An 18,550-nucleotide genomic window follows, 5' to 3' on the forward strand; every position below is an offset into this window, starting at 1 on the left:
TACACTGTCGGGTATACTGGGCCTTTAAGAGTTGGATAGGCTGGACTGAGGTGAGCGCCCACATCTCTCCCCCTCACACCTTCCCTCCGGCGGTAACTGTGCCAGTTCCAGCAGCAAACTGCAGAAGAGGGGAGGGAGCGCAAGAACAAGAGGAGCAAAGGAGGAAGAGTCCCATCTGGATTTCCTTACAGTGGACTGTCCGCAGGGCACACACAGGACAGCTGGCCTGCCACGGTAAGGGTCTCGGGGCTCTGCCCTCTGCATGCTTATCCATCCTGATTAATTTGTACCCTGGAGTCCTTTGCCTGAGCAGGTCTAGGCTTTGACCTTCTGGTTCTCTCGAGCATATCCTCTTTTGGCTTAAGTTTTCCTCCTGACTGTGTCAGTCACCTCTTTCTGTGCAACCTCTTGGCAACAGAGGGCTGCCGCTGGGAAGGGAGTCCTGCCCTAGTCAGAGAAGAGAAAGCCTTGGAGTAACCTGACTTTAACAGAGATTCGTTCACAGATGGTTGAGGATTACCAAATGAGGTTTGGCTGAGACCCCAGTAATGGTAACAGGGAGTTACATGACATCCTTGGAAAGAGCCAGGATTTGAGTTCTATACCTCATTCTTAGCTGCTTGGTGGGCCAGGGTGGTTTGCTGGGGTGCCAGAGTGCAATGCTGGAAAAAGCACTTGCTTCTAGCATCTGACTCTGCCATTCACTAGCTGTGTGACTTTGAACTGCAACTTCCTGATTGGTGATAGGAAAGAGTTTAGGGTTTCCCAGGTTAACTTGTGTTATCAGGATACTTGTTAAAGGTAACATTCCTGAGTCCCATCCTTGAAAATTCTGACCTGGTAGAACTGAGGTGGGATTAAGGAATCTCCATTTTAAGACACTCTCCAGGGGATATTGATACATACAGGATCATCTGGATTAGATATGTTGTAACATAGGCTTTAATCTTTAACATTCTGAGGGCTGTGACCTATGGCCAGAGCCATTCTGTCCCCTTTATATAAACCAGGTCAGGCATAATCCTGCTCAGACGCAAGAGAGTAGAAAATGACCCTCTTCTTTCCTGCCCCTCCAAGAGATCTGAGATACCCTGAATTCCACTTTAATGCCATTGACTCCATCAGCAACTCTGCCAAAATCCATCCATAGGTGACATGAAATGAAACACCTGGAAGCTGAGGATCAAATCTTGCTTAGCAGCTCTGGCCACTTCCTACCTCTTTTGTGTCTGTTTTCTCATTTGTATTATAGAGATAATTAATCACCATGTACTTGTCTAGGAGAGAACAGTTAAGATCGAATCTCTCTTTCTCTCAGTCTTCATTCTCTACTCTTTGCCTCTCCTGTTCCCACTCCCAATCCTTTGGCACTGCTCGGGCACCAGCTATAACCATCCTTCCCATTCTACTTCAGGCACCAGAGAAAACACCAAGACCTAGAACACAGGGATTCTAAATTGCATTGTCTGGGTGAGTTAGTCAGTCTCCTAGGATACAGGGGAAAGAGAATGGAGGGATGTGCTACTAAGTATCTGAACCCAAATCTTCTCCCTCCTGAACCACAGTTTCAAACTTTGCCCAGGGGATGAAAATCAGGGCTATGGGAAATCAGTGGAGAAAAAAAGAGAGGAAGAAATAGTGGGGAGAAGGATGAATACAGGAGAGCAAAGAGCAGCTGACTTAAGTAAGGAAACAGGGAGGAAGAGAGAGTATCCGGAGAAAGAGTGAGCTGGGAAGAAAGGAAAGGAAGGGGTCAGGCGGAGGCTGGGGAAAGGGCATGGGGGGGGGAAGGGAAAGGCTATAAAATGCGATGTGGTGGGAACAGAAAATGACGTAGGGAAGAGACAAATCATCGATGTCCCTCACTGAGTCTAGCCCTGCTTTTACTTCGTTCCCATTGAAGGCCGTCTCTCAGGGCGGTCTCTGGGCAGGTCAGATGGAGGTCTTGATCCTAGTGCCACTTCTGCTACTTAATCCATTTGGTGACTGGCAGTTCACGACACCCCTTCTCTATAACATGAAGTCCAGCTCTGACATTGTGTCTCTCTAAGTGTGTCTCTCTAAGTTGAAATTGTCTCTCTTATGCCACCTGACACCTGAGTACAGGTTTAAAATAGTGGGAGCAGGATTGGAAGAGCTTGCCACGGCTAAGGTTGGAAGAGTTTGACGACAAAAGGTAAAACGATTTTCTGACTGATTTGAAAGGAGGTAGCCGCTAAAGTAGAGGTGTCCCGGCACTGGGGCTCTGTTCTCAGGCTTCCATGGTTTCAGGACATCTTTGCAAGGCTCTGGACACAGGCGTGAGGGGAGGCAATTCTATCTCCTCCCACCGCAGAGTCCCTGTGCCACAGACATAGGAGCTGAAATTCAGAGAGGAGAGGAGGCAGGGTGTTAATGAGGGGATTGAATTTCAGCCCCAGGCTGACTCCCCTCCCCTGGAATCTGCGGGACATTTGAGTGACATGTCTTCAGACTCCAAACAAAGATGTTTGTCTCCTCTTGTGAAGTACTCTGGGTCCCTTCCATCCAGAAAAGAGGGGCTCTTCTATCTTTTAAGGAGCACTCTGGATCCCTTCCTCCATGCAGAGGTTTCTTCTGGTGCCACCAGGACACACACACTCATCTCAGACCTTTTCTTCCTGGAACTGTCTCAGGGTAGTTCTCCCCTAACACCTAGCTTGAGTTCTCTTTCCCAGTTTGGCCCAAACTGATTCCCAGCCTTCCCCCTTCTTTGGACCTCTGCATATGGCTAGGTCTTTTAGTCAGAGAAGCTGTATTTTCAGCGACTTCTACATTCTTCCTTGGGGGACTTTATAGTTTCTTTCCACTAGAGAGAGAGAGGGCACTAATATGCCATGTGACCTCAGCAAGCCACATCACATTTCTGGATTTCTGTTTCTTCGTTGGTAAATGTAGACAGCTTGATAAAAAATATATATATAAATAAATAAAGTATAGACAGCTGAACTGCATGATGTTTTAATGTAGCACCAACTAATCTCTAATGGTGCTTTAGAGATTCTTTTAGTTTTTAAGGTATTTACCACTGTCAAAACTTTAAAGGTATTGATTTCAAAACACAGCACTTCTATCCAAGTGTAGAGTCTTGACTTAAACGAAAGCATGCAACTTTGTGTTTCCGAACTTCCAGTTTCATCATGATTTGATCATGAGTTGAGTATTTCTTCTAGGGGCAAAGCTAGACTCAAAGAGGCACCTGTCAAGTCTTGTGGTTCTTTTCAAGGGAAGTTTATTGTTACCTCCTACAAGAACTTAGCCTTGTCTTAAATTAGACAGTAATTATCTTAATGGTGATACTCGTTTAGTAGGTAAAGCAAACTCAAAAACGCAGTTTTGAGACTATGTATATTACCCAATTCATTACAACTGTGAGAATAACCATAATGAAAAAGAGCACAAAATGTATGCTTCACAAAATGTGAAGATAGTAGAAGACTTTTTTTTACTTAAGCATAGCACTGTGTTGCAGAAGAAACAAAAGAAACCTATCCTAGCCCATCAGGAGGAGGATGATCTATCTAACATGGGAGCATAGAGTGGGCTCCCAGAATATGGAAGCTGGGGGGGAATAGGTCCACCTGGAGAAAAGAATGCTAGAGACCCTCCAAGTTCTGGAAGAGGGCAGCCAGCAAGATGGTGGCTGCTAATAAAACAGAGCTGGGCCTCCTTGGTGGCTCAAGGGGTTAAGTCTCAGCACTGCAAAGCTATCTGTAGCCACTGCAGCACAAGCTTAATCCCTGGCCTGGGAGCTGACCCACATAGCACAGCAGACTTCTCCTGTTTTGTCCGCTGCTCCCCTCAGTGTATTTCAGTCAGTCTGCCTGTTCTGTTCCCTACTCTGTCTCTGGTGAATCCTCTCAGCACCCCCCACCACACCTCTGGCCTATACCCCAGTTCTTATATGTATAAATAAATTAAAATATAATAATAATAATAATAAAGCAGAGCTGAGATTTAGCAGGAGGTGGCTTGTGGGGAGAAAGGAGGTGTTTGGTAGAGGGTCCTGGTTTCTCTGTCTCTGGGGATGGTCACCAAAAGTAATAGAGGTTCTACAATCAGACATACCTGGGTTTAAATTCTGAAGCCCTATGTGATCTGAGATAGGTTTCTTAGCCTCTCTAAGCCTCAGAGTTACCAAACTCAGAAGTAAAAATACTTGAGACTCTGTAGAGGACTTGCCTGACACATAGTAGGCAGTTGGGAAGCACTGGTTTCCTTTTCTTCTTCCCTTGGACTATTATTCTTTAAAAAAAAAATTATTTATTTATGCATTCAAGAACTGGAGTGTAGGCCAGAGTAGGGAGGGAGGGGTGAGAGAATTCACCAGAGACAGAGTAGGGAGCAGAACAGGTGGATCTACTGAAATACACTGCTTAGGGGAGCAGCAGGTGAGACAGGAGAGGCCTGCAGCGCCATGTAGATTAGCTCTTTGAGTGGGGATCAAACTCGTGCTGTAGTGGCTGCTGATAGCTTCATAGTGCTGATGCTTAACCCCTTGGGACACCAGGGAGGCCTGGCAGAACAGAAGTTTTGTGCATTTGATGATCAGATCGAGTTATATACTATTCACAGCATATATTGCCTAGCCCATGCTCTAGCTGTTCCTATGGCTTGTTCCTTTAGGTGACTCTGGCGCTAGCTGTTGGAGCAGTGGGCGATGGTGTCCCTACTTCAAGGGCGTAAGTATCCCTGCAGGGGAAGGGACTTTGGGGAGGAAGCCTAGGGATGGAGAGAAGACTGGACCCCTGCTCAAGAGCTCCTCCTGGACCCTCCATCCTCCCTTCTGGCTACCTAGTCCCTGCCTCTCCCAACCCAGGGTTACCTGTCAGTGAAGACCTGCTACAGATGCAGAAAGGCACAATGATGCGCAAAGTGAGATCCAAAAGCTGGAAGAAGCTAAGATACTTCAGACTTCAGGAAGATTGCATGACAGTCTGGCATGCCCGACAAGTTGGAGCAAGTGCCAAGCCCAGCTGTAAGTGATGTGGATAGCTAGGGATGGGCACATGGTATTATAGGCTCCCAAGGAGCCTGAGCAGTGGAGGGTCCAGGGCCTTCTGATGTGCTCTTATGCTGTACCATTTGTGTCAGTGTCTGAGCCTGTAAAATAGACATTATGGTAGCACTTGCCTCTTAATTCTGTTGTAATAAAATCGGTGATTGCATTTAAAGATTTAGAAGAGTCCTGGCATATAATAAGTTTCAAAAATCCTAGGTTATGGGCTTCCCTGGCGGTGCAGGGGTTAAAGTGTCAGTGTATCAAGCTATCACCAGCTACTGTGTCATGAGTTCAATCCAGCCAGGGAGGTGACCCACATGGCGCAGCAGACCTCTTCTGTCTCACCTGCTGCTCCCCTAAGCAGTGTATTTCAGTAGATCTGCCTGTTCTGTTCCCGACTCTGTCTCTGGTGAATCCTTTCACACCCCCACCTGTACCTCTGGCCCGCACCCCAGTTCTTGTATGCCTAAAAATATAAAATAGGGCCTCCTTGGTGGCGCAAGGGGTTAAGACGCAACCTATGAAGCAATCCGCAGGCACTGTAGCACGAATTCAACCTGGCCAGCCAGTCAGAGCAACCCACATGCTGCAGCAGACCTCTCCTGTCTGGCCTGCTGCTCCCCTCAGCAGTGTATTTCAGTCAGTCTGCCTGTTCTGTTCCCCACTCTGTCTTTAAAATTTTTTTTTTTTTTAAATAGAGGCATGTTTTATTTATTTATTTATTTGTTTGTTTTTGTTTATACATGCACTGGGTACAGTCAGAAGCGCGGGAGGGTGAGAGAATTCACCAGAGCCAGAGCGGGGAGCAGAGCAGGCAGAAGGACCGAAGAACACTGCTGAGGGGAGCAGTGGGCGGCAGGAGGGGTCTGCGCGCCATGTGGGACCCTCCTCTGGTGGCCGGGGAGCAGCCGGGGATCGAACCGGCGCCGCAGAGACCGCGGGCAGCTTCGCAACCCAGCGCTCAACCGCTGCACCACCGGGGAGGCCCTCCCCACTCTGTCTTTAGTGAGTCCTCTCACCCTCCACACCTCTGGCCTGTACCCCAGCTCTTGTATGCATAAATAAATAAATCTTTAAAAAAAACAAAAAACAAAAATAAAATAAAATAAATCTTTAAAAAATAAAAAATCATAGATTATATCTTACTATCATTATCATAATAAGAGCATCATTTCAGGCATTAGACTGCCTGGTTTGAAGTCCTTGTTCTGCCACTTTCTAGCTCTGAATGACTTCATTTAAGGACAAGTTACTTACACTGAGCTTCCCTTCATCTGTAAAATGAGATTTAAACAGGGCCTCCCTGGTGGCGCAGCGGTTGAGCGCTGGGTTGCGAAGCTGCATGCAGCCTCTGCAGCACTGGTTCGACCCCCGGCCACCGGTCGAGGGTCCCACATGGCGCGCAGACCTCTCCTGCAGCGCCTGCTGCTCCCCTCAGCAGTGTACTTCATCAGTCTGCCTGCTCTGCTCTCCCCTCTGGCTCTGGTGAATTCTCTCACCCTCCTGGGATTCTGACTGTACCCAGTGCTTGTATAAATAAATAAATAAATAAATAAATCTTTAAAAAAAAAAGAGAGATTTAAACAGTAGCTGCCTAAAAGGTCACAGAGACTTAATAAGTTAGTGGTTAGTGTGAAAGCACATTGCAGTAAATGGGACCTAAAGTCAGGATGTATTTAATAGTGTTAGTGATTATGAGGCATGTTTTTAAATGTCAAAAATCATCATCCTGTTGGCCACACATTTTCTGATACCTCTAAAATTCTGACCACCAGATATGTCCAAGAGAGTCTGCTTGAGACATAATAATCAAAATCCATGATCCTTATCACCCCCAGCTAAGGTCAGGAGGGAGAATTTCTCTGACTCCCTCCTGGACATCTGGAAAGAGGAAGCCCTCAAGCCTGGAATGGGAGAACTGAACTTGGGAATATGCTTTGGTGTACCTGCTTCTACCCTGTAAACAAGCTTCCATTTGTCAGCTTCAGAAGCCTCCGTGGTCACCATGTGGAGTAGCCATGGAGGGGACCACCGTTATTTCAGATGAGGACACAGAGGTGTTAAGTCATTTGGGTCTGTGTCACACTGCTAGCTGGTGGCTGGAAGCCAGATCTTGCTGTTCCCAGAAAAGGCCCCTTGCCATGCTGCTTATGAAAATAGCAATGACTCATGTGGATTCCTAAAGCCCAGGCACATGTATGTCCCTGCACTAAGCCTTTTGGGGTTTTAACCTGTGGAGGCTGGGGTTGCTATTCCCTGTGGATTCACAGAAAATAAGGGAGTTCCCGTCATTGGCCCATAACTCTTGCAATTTGGCAGATTCACTTCCTCAGAGCCCCACTTGCTCCTTCTCTGGCAGTCTCAATCTCTGATGTGGAGACAGTGCGTGAGGGTGATGAGTCTGAATTACTGCGCAGCCTGGCAGAGGAGCTTCCCCTGAAGCAGGGTTTCACCATCGTCTTCCGGGGTCGCCGCTCCAACCTGGACCTGGTGGCTAACAGTGTGGAGGAGGCTCAGATCTGGATGGAGGGCCTCCAGCAGCTGGTGAACTTTGTCACCAACATGGACCAACAGGAGCGACTGGACCAGTATCGACTGGAGTCAGAGTCGGGGCTGCGGTTACTGAAGGAGCCAGATGCTGTGGGGCTCAGGACAGCGGGAGGGACGCAGGGCTAAGAAGGCCCAAGAGTCCAGATGGAATGGGCAGAGACAGCTCAAACTGATGTAAGCCTAAGGATACAGAGGGAGAAATGGGTGCTTGGTGTGGCAAAGACACAGCCAGGTAGAGCCTGGGCATGAATCAGGCCTTGCAGGATTACAGAAAGGGACAGTGTGAGGCAAAGGACCAAACAAGGTTCTGATCCTGAGAGTTGAACAGACTATCCCAGAGCATTAACTACTGTAGGGGTGGGAAGAAATTCCTTAGAGAGCTTAGTGGTTTCAAATTACTTCCAGTTTCCTGGATTGTATTCACCTTCTATGCATTAACCATCCATTAAACTGAATATGTCAAGCACTATGCCAGGTTTTAGAGGTGCAAAGATCAATGAGACTCCGATATTGCTTCGGTTGGTAGAGAGGCTGGAATTATGTGAGTAAGTATTATAGAAGTGTTATGCTACTTGTATTTTTTGTGGGTATTTAAAAAGAGTAGAAATACTTAATTCTAGCTGGGAGGGTACTGAGAGAGCTTCAGGGAGGAAGAAACATTTGAACTGAGCCTTGACAATGAGTAAGTAGAATTTGCACATGAAGAGAGGGGGAGAAGTCATTTCAGTTTGAGGGAAGACTATGAGTAAAGGTCCAGAGTCAAGAAGCTGAAGAGCAGGAGAGAGTAGGACATTACAGAGCAGTAAGTTGCTGAGTCTGGTGAAGACAGAGTCCAGGGAAGACAGAGATGTGTTGAGCAGGTTGGCTTAGGGCCAGATCATGGAGATGAAGGAGACCTTCTGTATTAAGAGATTTGGACTTCTTTCTGCAGGCAACAGGGAAGTCACATCTAAGCCATGCAATGATGAGGTTGATTGGTGCTCTGGGGAGATGAGATTATTCTGGAAGCTCATATGGAAAGTTAATTGGCATGGGGACAGACTGAGAGGAGAAATGATGAGGGATGAACATGCACATACATGCACACACACACATACACACACAGAGTGCTTTTGCCTTGACTCAGACCTGGATGGCTGAGGGACTGGTTCCAGCGTGGAGACAAAAACCAGGATGGTCGGATCACTTTCCAAGAAGTCCAGCGGTTACTGCATCTGATGAATGTGGAAATGGACCAAGAATATGCCTTCCAGCTTTTCCAGGTGAGTCTTCTGAGGAAGGATTTGCAGAAGTCAGCTAAGGCCACATTCTCACTTGGCCACAAGTGGTCTGACCCTATCCAGCAGCACTCATTTGTTGAATCTCTGCTAAGTACCTTAGCATCACACCAGGCCCAGTGAAAGATGTGGGCATGGTACTTACCCTTCATTCTTGTTGCAAAGATGATTAATAATCCTTTGCAGGGTAAATAATGACATGTTACTAGGTCAGTCCTCAAGAACCTCTCTGTCCATGGCCAGGTTTTCACAGGTGCCTAGTGCAATGGAAAACCCCAACTGAAATGTGTAAATAGGAGGGATCTTCTGAACTTTCAGAGACTTTTTGGGCATTTAACTCATACTAGTTGAAATTATTTTTTGGTAGTAAGCAGTATGTCTGAAATTTTGCTTTTTACTTACGAAGGGACCCTATGGATACTAAATGTTAAGAGTTCTGTGGAAACATCTTTGGATCCCTCATATCAGTTAAATTACCCTTACAAGGCAAGTCAAAGCTGTTGCAGTTTATGGGTTCATCCATATTCCTCTGAATCCTCTCTTGCAGACAGCAGATGTATCCCAGTCTGGGACTCTAGAGGGAGAAGAATTTGTAACATTCTATAAGGCATTGACTAAACGAACTGAGGTGCAGGAACTGTTTGAAAACTTTTCTGCTGACGGGCAGAAACTAACTCTGCTGGAATTTGTGGATTTCCTCCGAGAGGAGCAGAAAGAAGGAGATGGAGCATCTGACCTTGCTCTGGAACTCATCAACCTCTATGAACCTTCAGAGAGTGGTAAGTGGAATGCAGAGGCATGGGACATGTGGTCAGGAAGGAGCAACAAAGGGCTCTCCTCAAAAAGAGTGAAGTGAAGTCCCGGGCCTCCCCGGTGGCGCAGCGGTTGAGCGCTGGGTTGCGAAGCTGCCCGCAGCTTCTGCAGCGCTGGTTCGATCCCCGGCTGCTCCCCGGCCACCGGAGGAGGGTCCCACATGGCGCACAGACCTCTCCTGCCGCCCGCTGCTCCCCTCAGCAGTGTACTTCGGTCCTTCTGCCTGCTCTGCTCCCCGCTCTGGCTCTGGTGAATTCTCTCACCCTCCACTTCTGACTGTGCCCAGTGCTTGTATAAATAAATAAATAAAATCTTTAAAAAAAAAAAAAAAAAGAGTGAAGTCCCAAGGGGGTGTTGGACAAACACTCGTTTAAAACACCATAGGGGCATTGATGATAGGAAGAAACCCTCAGATCATATTTGGCAACACCCAGATAGTTCAGGGAATAAAACATAGGTTACTTGATGATGCCACTAAGAAGTCTTTGACTTTGATTGTCTCTGGACCTCACCAATAAAATTAGCCCTTTGGACTGAATAACGTCTACTGGGGTAACTGTTAGCTTTGTATAACTTTTAAATTAATTTCAAATTAAATTTAAATTTTGGTTCCCAGTCACACAAACACATTTTAAGTGTTCAGTTGCTATATATGTCTAGGGGCACAAAAGAAAATATTTCCGTCATTGTAGAAAGTTTTATTGGACCATATGTACTAGAATGATCTTTATTATTCCCCTTATAGCTTTAACATCCTCAGAAGGTGAGGATGATTGAAATGACAGATACTGGGGCTAGGGGGCAAGTTTGGGGTCTGGTGGTTGGAAGTGGATGCCACCTGAAAGTCAGGACCTTGGAGAGGGGTGGGGTAGAGAATGGGCTGAAGGTGTGCTGGGAGCTCCCACTCAGTTTCTCGCTCTAACTTTCCCCTATTTCACACCCAAGGCAAACTGCGTTGTGTGCTGAGCATGGATGGCTTTCTCAACTACCTCTGCTCAAAGGATGGTGACATCTTCAACCCAACCTGCCTCCCCATCTACCAGGACATGACTCAACCCCTGAACCACTACTACATCAACTCCTCTCACAACACCTATCTACTGGGGGACCAGTTTTGTGGCCAGAGCAGCGTCGAGGGATATATACGGTGCAGTGGGAAGGAGGGGAGAATGAGACCCAGCTCATGAAAGGGACCATTTGTCAAAAATTGATAGGCACTGTCAGTGGATAATAGAGATTGAAAGGTACTGTGGGTGGTTGGGGGTTGAGGATCCCTGGATCCCTGAGAGATTTGGAGGAGATATTGAAGAGTGGTATTAAAACCCCTTGGATAAATGGAGCTTCCCTCCTTTTCACAAGCTCTGAAACTCTCTCAGGACCCAGAGGTCCTGATAGATTTATTTGGGACAAATAAATAAACCAAATGTTAAACGGGACATAGCAGAACATATGAATTAAATGCATAGATTCTGGAGTCAGACCATTGGAGGCCAAATCCTACTTAGCACTCTGGGGCTAAGTATTTAACCTCTCTATGCCTCAGTTTCCCCATCTTTAAAATAGGAATGATAACAGTGCCTATTCTATCTGGGTTGTTGTGAGGATAAAATGAGATAATTCATGTGTCAATAGTTAATAAATAGTACCTGCTTCTATTGTGATTAATTACGGATTAGACCAAAGATAGTTAAGATATCTTTGCAGTATGAGCAACTTAACTAGTAACTTCTGCCTAAGGAAGTCTGAATTTACCAAGAGTTTGAATAACCCAGAAGCTATATAACACTGGACAACAAAAATACCAGAAGCATAAAAAGGCAATATGGGGTGACTTGCTATAGAAGGACTGAGTTGGATGGAGTGGAGGGTGGAGAGCAGTATAAGCTGTGCAGTGTCCCTATAGACAGTGACAGCTCCGTGGAGATGTAGCTTGAACAGGATCTTGACAGGTAGGAGTCAGCAAGTACCCCTCTCCAGAGTGGGGAGAGGGCCCCTCGGTGAAATATCAGACCTTGACCCCTCCTGTCTCTGGTGGGTTGGGGTTCTTGCAGGGCCTTGAAGAGAGGGTGCCGCTGTGTAGAGGTGGATACATGGGATGGACCTACTGGGGAACCCATTGTTTACCATGGGCATACCCTGACCTCCCGGATCCTGTTCAAAGATGTTGTGGCCTCTGTAGCACAGTACGCCTTCCAGGTAGGAGTTCCAGAAATACTGGTGAGGCCAGTATAATGCTAAAAGAAGAGCAGCTAGCACTGAGTCTGGGGAGGGTGGAGGGACACAGGGAAGTTTGAGTCAAATGGCATGTATGTAAAAGTGATTTTAACTGTGATGCTTCAGGCAAATATTAAGGGTAGTTATTATGAATAAATGTTGAATTACTAGTAATTAGTAGTCATAGAGGTACTTGCTAGAGGCTGCTAACTATCACTTCTAGCCATGTCTGTCACCTGTCTGGGAGAAGATGGAGAAGAAACAGAAGAAGTGGCAGGTAGAGCTGGGGGGTGAAGTGAATCTAGTGGAACATGAGGGCACATAACCAAGGTAATGGCCTGGTCTTCCAGTCCTGAGTGTGAACACTCAAAGGTCCCAGACCTGATATAGTTCGACATTAGGAGTCCCAAGAGTGCCTTTTAGATGTGGGGTGGACCCCAGACCCAGCAAGACTCCCTTGAGGTCTGAAATAGGGTTGGAGAAGTTTAGTAATTGAGGTGCTCAGTGGAGTAAGAAACCTGAGGGGCCTGGGGAAGCAAGGAAGTTATAGGCTTTACAACTTGGTTCCAGTGCCTCTTTTCTACCCCATCAGACTTCAGACTATCCAGTCATCTTGTCCCTGGAGAACCACTGTAGCAGGGAGCAACAGGAGGTCTTGGCAAAGCATCTAACAGAGATCCTGGGGGAACAGCTGATAAACGCCACCTTGGATGGGCTGCTGCCCACTCAATTGCCCTCTCCTGAGGTAGGCACTCTGCTCCCCCAGTCCAGGTCTTACTGTTACTCCCATATCTTCCTACTTGGTTCCTTCCTCCATACCCTGCTTGTTCCTTCTTCCTACCTCAGATGGACCATCTTACCCTTCATGTCCTTGAAGACCACTTTATTTAAAAAAAAGACTTGAACAAAGATTTCACTTTATAATTCTCTAAATTTTAAATCAGCAACTTAATTTATATTTCCTTTTTCAGTGGAAAATCTTAATTTTTTTCCTGACAGTTCATAGTTGTAAACTATACAAACAATATAAAGGGAAATATCACCATTAACTCAGCTACACCCATAACACCTGTCAAAAGATTTTTTAAATGCTTTCATAACGGGGTGTGTGTGTGTGTGTATTCACATTTTAAAAACCATGAATGGAATCATCTTCTATATTCATGAAATATTTATATGCCATATTTCACATGTAAAATATATCATGGATGTCTTTTCATATATATATTTCCTTTTTAACATCTCTATTTATACAAGCACTGGGTAGAGTCAGAAGTGCGGGAGGGTGAGAGAATTCACTAGAGCCAGAGCAGGGAGCAGAACAGGCAGAAGGATGGAAGTACACTGCTGAGGGGAGCAGCGGGCGTGGCAGGAGAGGTTTGCATGCCATGGTGGGACCCTTGCCCGGTGGCTGGGGATTGAACTGGCGCTGCAGAGGCTGCGGGCAGCTTCGCAGCCAGTGCTCAACCGCTGTGCCACTAGGGGAGACCCTCTATTATATCCCATTTTATGCTCTCTACCACAATTTATTTAACTTAGTCCATTTACTTTTTCTTTGAGATGAATTCCTAGAAGCAAAATTATTGGAGCGAACAATTTCTATGTTGATAATTTTGGTTGTTATTGTCATGTTGCCCTCTGGGGAAAAATACCAAATTGCATTCCAACCAACAGTGTAAGAGAGTGATCACAAATAATTCCAGTAGTGAGATTTTTCATAATAGCAAACATAGGGAAAAAAAATAAGTTCTTCAAAAACAAAGGTCTGAGGGGCCTTCCTGGTGGCTCAAGGGGTTGAGTCTCAGCATTATGAAGCTATTTATAGCCACTGCAGCATGAGTTCAATCTCCAGGGGAGTTAACCCACATGGCACAGCAGACCTCTCCTGTCTTGCCTGCTGCTCCCCTCAGCAGTGTATTTCAGTAGATCCTCCTGTTCTGCTCCCCACTCTGTCTCTGATGAATCCTCTCACACCCCCCTTGCCCCCATACCTCTAACACCTCAGCTCTTGTATGCATAAATAAATAAATCTTAAAAAAAAAAAACACAAAGATTTGTGTTTGTTTCCTTTGAATTGATATTATTTACCTACTTTTATTAGGGTTTATAACTTTTATTGATAACACTGATTTTTAAAAAAAAATATTTTTGTGTAGTAGAACTGGGGTGCAGGCAGAGGTGTAGGGGTTGAGAGGATTCACCAGAGCAGTGGGTGAGATAGGAGAGGTCTGCTGCACCATATGTGGGTCAGCTCCCTGGCCAAGGATTGAACTCAGGCCATTTGGTGATTGCGCTGAGCCTTAACCCCTAGGTCACCAGGGAGGCCCCATAACAGCTTTTTAAATGTTAAAATATTAATGCATTGGAAATTTTTTTTGGTCTATTTTTTCTTTATAGCCTCTTCAGGCTTACACATGTTTTAAAGCTTTATGTAGCTAAATCTGTCAATGTCTTCTGAATTTTTTGAGGTTTTTTTTTTGTCTTCTGAGTTTTCATCTTACATTTCTAAAGGTTTCCCCACCATAAGATTACTCAAGCAGATTTTTCTATTTTCTTTGAGTATTCTTATGTTCTTTATGTTTACCTGTAAACTTTAAGTTTATGAATAGTTTTTGTTTCATATGTAAGGTAAGTGTCCCTATTTATTTTTTTTTCTGTATGGATATAGAAATGATACCAGTTTGCTTAACAATAGGGAATCCCTGCTGTTTGTATCAAGCAGCCTTCCTGTTGGAACTTCTGACCACTCACTCACTTCCTTTGTCTTTGAGGTGACCTTGTGAGAGCAGAGGAACCTGCATGATCCCCAGGAGGGTACCCAGGGACAGATAGACAGGCCCCTTTATTTCTTTCCCTTAGGAGCTCCGGAATAAGATTCTGGTGAAGGGGAAGAAGTTAAGGACGCTTGAAGAGGATCTTGAAGAAGAGGAAGAAGAGGAAGAGCTAGAATCTCAACTTGAGAGGGAGCTGGAGGCCCAGATTGAGCCTGAGAATCAGGAGTTGAGTCCTCGCAGTAAGGACAAAAAGGAGAAGGTAGGCCACGAAAGTGGTTTTTCTACTTTGACATTTGTTCAGTCTGTACACCTGTATTGACTAGAATGATGTAGCATAGCATAGAAGGTCAAGGAGAAATTACCTCTTGCCCACTAGAGCGGCATAAGAATGCATAGGTGTCAATATATATTTATAGATATATATCCATATATAGATAAACTAGTGTCTTTACAATCTTAGTCCATGAAATCTTTTTAAAATAAGTTTTTACATGGAAACACGATATATACAATATATACAACATAGATAAATGCAGAGCCATACTCGTTGGAGCACCCATTGAGCTCTGTCCTATGACTCTTGAGTTATCTTTGTACCACTTCTTAGGATCCCCAAAGGTCAATTTGAAAACCACCAATAGGTGTGTGTGCAGCATTATTATATTGGGTCTGTAGGGGTTACTATAGTGACTGCTACTAAAGTAGACTTAGTTGAAGCTTCTTGGAAAAGGTGGGTCTGAGGAGGAACCAGAAATAGCCAAAGAGGAGCAGAAAGAAGTGTGGGGAAGGTGAAGGCTCCGAGCAGGCTGGGCCTGTGGCCTATCTCCCTGTGGGAAAGGGGTGTCATTGGTGGGAATGCCAAGAAGTCTGCATCTCTCTCTCGTGCTCGTTAGCTCCGCTGGCTTCTAAGCTTCTCCTTTGCTCTCGGGGGCTGTGGTATCTAACCCACTTTAATGTCCAGGGATGGAAATGGGAATTTAGGAGAAAAGCCTAAAGATATTATTCTGGGACCCTCACATCCTTTCAGGTGTGACTTGTCTGATCATTGCCTACCTCGACATCAGTCTGGGTTCCTGTACATTTTGTCCAAAATTGTTAATTTATTTGAAAAGGTGAAAGTTAGAGAGAATGACACCTCTGTTTAAAAATAACAATAAATTAAATACCTATTGATTAGAGAATTATGTGAAGTAAAACATTCAAGCCCAGAGGCTTGAAACTGATCCCATCAGAACATGCAGACTGCCTTTATTCCCACCCCTGTCCCTAGGTTGTGACTTGCCCGCTGCTTTGTCCACCTCTCTGTTGTCATATTACAGCCCAAGTTCCTATTTCCAAGTATGGGTCCCTTCTCTTTCTTAAGAAGGTGAGGCAGGAGGGAGGTTGAGGCGGGAGGCAGCGGGCAGAGGTTTATGTTGGGTGAGGAAGTTCAGATCTTGGCACTGACTTCTCAGATTGCTGAGTGTTCAGTTCCATTGTCCTCTCTACTTTCTCCTTTTCCAGAAATCCAAGCCTATCTTGTGCCCATCTCTCTCTGCCCTGGTTGTGTACCTGAAGTCTGTCTCATTCCACAGTTTCACTCACTCGAGGGAGCACTACCGTTCCTATGAGATATCGTCCTTCTCTGAAACCAAGGCCAAGGGCCTCATCAAGGAGGCTGGTCAGGACTAGGGAGGGAGAGGGAGGAAATGGGGATGGGTGGGGTCAGGCCTGACAGGTGGGCTGGTAAGTCCTAAGAAAGAGAACAGGGGAGCTAGGGAGGGATGAGGGAGCTAAGAAACTCCTCAGACCTGTACAGGGACAGGGCTTATGAAGAGTAGGCTTGGGGATGGGGGAGGAAGAAAGTTGGGAGGTGATGGTATGGATTAAAAAGATGGCCTTGGGGAACTTCTGGGAGCCAGCCCCAGGAGATGCTAGTAAGGAGAGTGGAGTCAGTTGGGGAGGAGGTTCTTGGGACCAGGCATGTGGGAGGAGCCACTGCATTTCCATCCGCCTCTTCACCTTTTTATAGGCAATGAGTTTGTGCAGCACAACACCTGGCAGCTGAGCCGTGTGTATCCCAGTGGCCTGAGGACAGATTCATCCAACTATAACCCCCAGGAATTCTGGAATGCTGGCTGCCAGTTGGGTGAGAGGGTAGCTGGAACAAGGGAAGAGGGCATGGGAATGCAGCAGGTAGGAAGTATGTTCCTGTGTGGCAAGAGGGCCAGGATTGCTTCAAGGAAGATGCTGAGAAAGATGCCTGGTGTTCCCAGCAGGCCCTGTTATGGACACAATGTGTCTCCTTGACTCCCTGAAAGGGGGCATGGGTGGCCCCCAAAATGAATCCTTCCTTTTTTTCCCCCCCTGGGATCCCTAGTGGCTATGAATGTGCAGACTGCAGGGCTTGAGATGGACATCTATGATGGCTTCTTCCGCCAGAATGGTGGCTGTGGCTACGTGCTGAAGCCGGACTTCCTACGCGATGCCCAGAGCTCCTTCCACCCTGAGAAGCCCATCAGCCCTTTCAAAGCCCAGATCCTCCTAATCCAGGTACAGGGGAAAGAGAAACCACTGGGAAGAAACTTGGATAGCTAGAGAGAAACGGGAATGGGAGAAGCAGTGGCTAGGCCTGACGGGAATGCAATGGAAGTTTCTTATGAGGGGTAGGCAACCAGTTAACAGCATAGTTTGCAGCCTGTTGTGTAGGCTGAACCCATTTGCCAGTTGTGTAGTTGGGCAAGTCTCTTAACCTGTCTTCTCACCTACAAAATGAGGCTCATAATATCACCTAACAGGGTTATGATTAGTAAATATTAAGTGCTTACAACAGAGCCTGGTGCATGCTGAGTGCTATAGAATGGGGCTGCTGTCACTACTATGCCTGCTTCCAAACCTTGTTAAATTTCTATTTGAATTGCAGAGATTTTAGAACTTATTACCCATGGAAGATTAGCTTTGCAAACCCAAAAGCGACATATAGTGCAAGGTTCTGCATCTCCCCTTCTCTCTTCTTTTTTCCCTTCCTAGGGAAGTGAGGGTAGGAGGGAGGCTGGGCTGAGCAGGAATTAAAAAGATTCAGAATTCCTCTTCAGAGAAGTTTCTTTTTAGCTCTTCTGCCCATTTTTTGACTGGATTATTTTCTTTGTTTTTGTTGAGTCTCATCAGCTCTTTGTAGATTTTTGTGATCAGTCCTTTATCATTAGTGTTGGGTGCAAAAACGTTCTCCCAGTTGGTGGGGTTTCTCCTCGTTTTGGTTATAGTCTCTTTTGCTGTGCAGAAGCTCTTTAATTTGATGTAGTCCCAGCTGTTTATCTTTGCCTTCACTATCACTGCTTTGGGTGATGTGTCTGTAAAGAATTCTGGTTGCAGGTGATCAGTGGGCAGCAATTCCCCAAAGGGGCCAAGACCAAAGAAGCGTCCATTACGGACCCACTTGTGAGAGTGGAGATCTTTGGAGTTCGTCCAGACACAAACTGGCGCGACACCAACCACGTGGAGAACAATGGTGAGTATGGACAGTGGGGGAGGAGGCAGGTAGGAGGAGCATCCCATCCACACAGGAGGCAGTATGGAACTGGACAAAGAAGAAGGGTTGGGACACTCACAGTGATCTGGGCAAATTGCTTACCCTTCTGAACTCAATTTCCTCATTTGTAAAATGTTGATTGCTATGAAAGTTTACTGAGAAGAGCAACCCAGCTTGGGTCTAAAGAAGTCACACTGTCTGTTCCTTGATTCCCTTGTCTCAGGCTTTAATCCATACTGGGGACAGACACTATGCTTCAGGCTCCTGGTGCCTGAACTGGCCCTGCTGCGTTTTGTGGTGAAGGACTACAACTGGACATCCCGAGATGACTTTGTTGGTCAATACACCCTGCCTTGGACCTGTATGCGACAAGGTGAGTCAGCCCATGACCCCT

At 46.0% G+C, this 18,550-nt stretch overlaps 1 protein-coding gene across 7 annotated transcripts in view; it reads left to right on the forward strand.

The window, feature by feature from the left end:
- PLCD4 (phospholipase C delta 4) overlaps positions 1-18,550 on the forward strand; it is a 19,562-nt gene continuing 1,012 nt past the window's right edge. The window contains exons 1-18 of one of the 7 annotated variants that reach the window (XM_054700084.1): positions 818-1,724; positions 2,107-2,176; positions 4,645-4,700; positions 4,838-4,996; positions 7,380-7,608; positions 8,703-8,832; positions 9,395-9,626; positions 10,606-10,807; positions 11,712-11,856; positions 12,098-12,151; positions 12,467-12,619; positions 14,734-14,907; positions 15,919-16,014; positions 16,152-16,308; positions 16,660-16,776; positions 17,008-17,180; positions 18,000-18,135; positions 18,380-18,529. In XM_054700084.1, the coding sequence (XP_054556059.1) occupies positions 4,679-4,700; positions 4,838-4,996; positions 7,380-7,608; positions 8,703-8,832; positions 9,395-9,626; positions 10,606-10,807; positions 11,712-11,856; positions 12,098-12,151; positions 12,467-12,619; positions 14,734-14,907; positions 15,919-16,014; positions 16,152-16,308; positions 16,660-16,776; positions 17,008-17,180; positions 18,000-18,135; positions 18,380-18,529 (2,329 nt within the window). In that variant the 5' untranslated portion in view covers positions 818-1,724; positions 2,107-2,176; positions 4,645-4,678. The other 6 variants (XM_037524039.2, XM_037524040.2, XM_037524042.2 and 3 more) reach the window with 6 other exon arrangements.

The sequence above is a fragment of the Talpa occidentalis genome, unplaced genomic scaffold (genome assembly GCF_014898055.3).
Source record: "Talpa occidentalis isolate TD23 unplaced genomic scaffold, MPIMG_talOcc4v2.1 talOcc4.3, whole genome shotgun sequence".
NCBI lineage: Eukaryota > Metazoa > Chordata > Mammalia > Eulipotyphla > Talpidae > Talpa > Talpa occidentalis.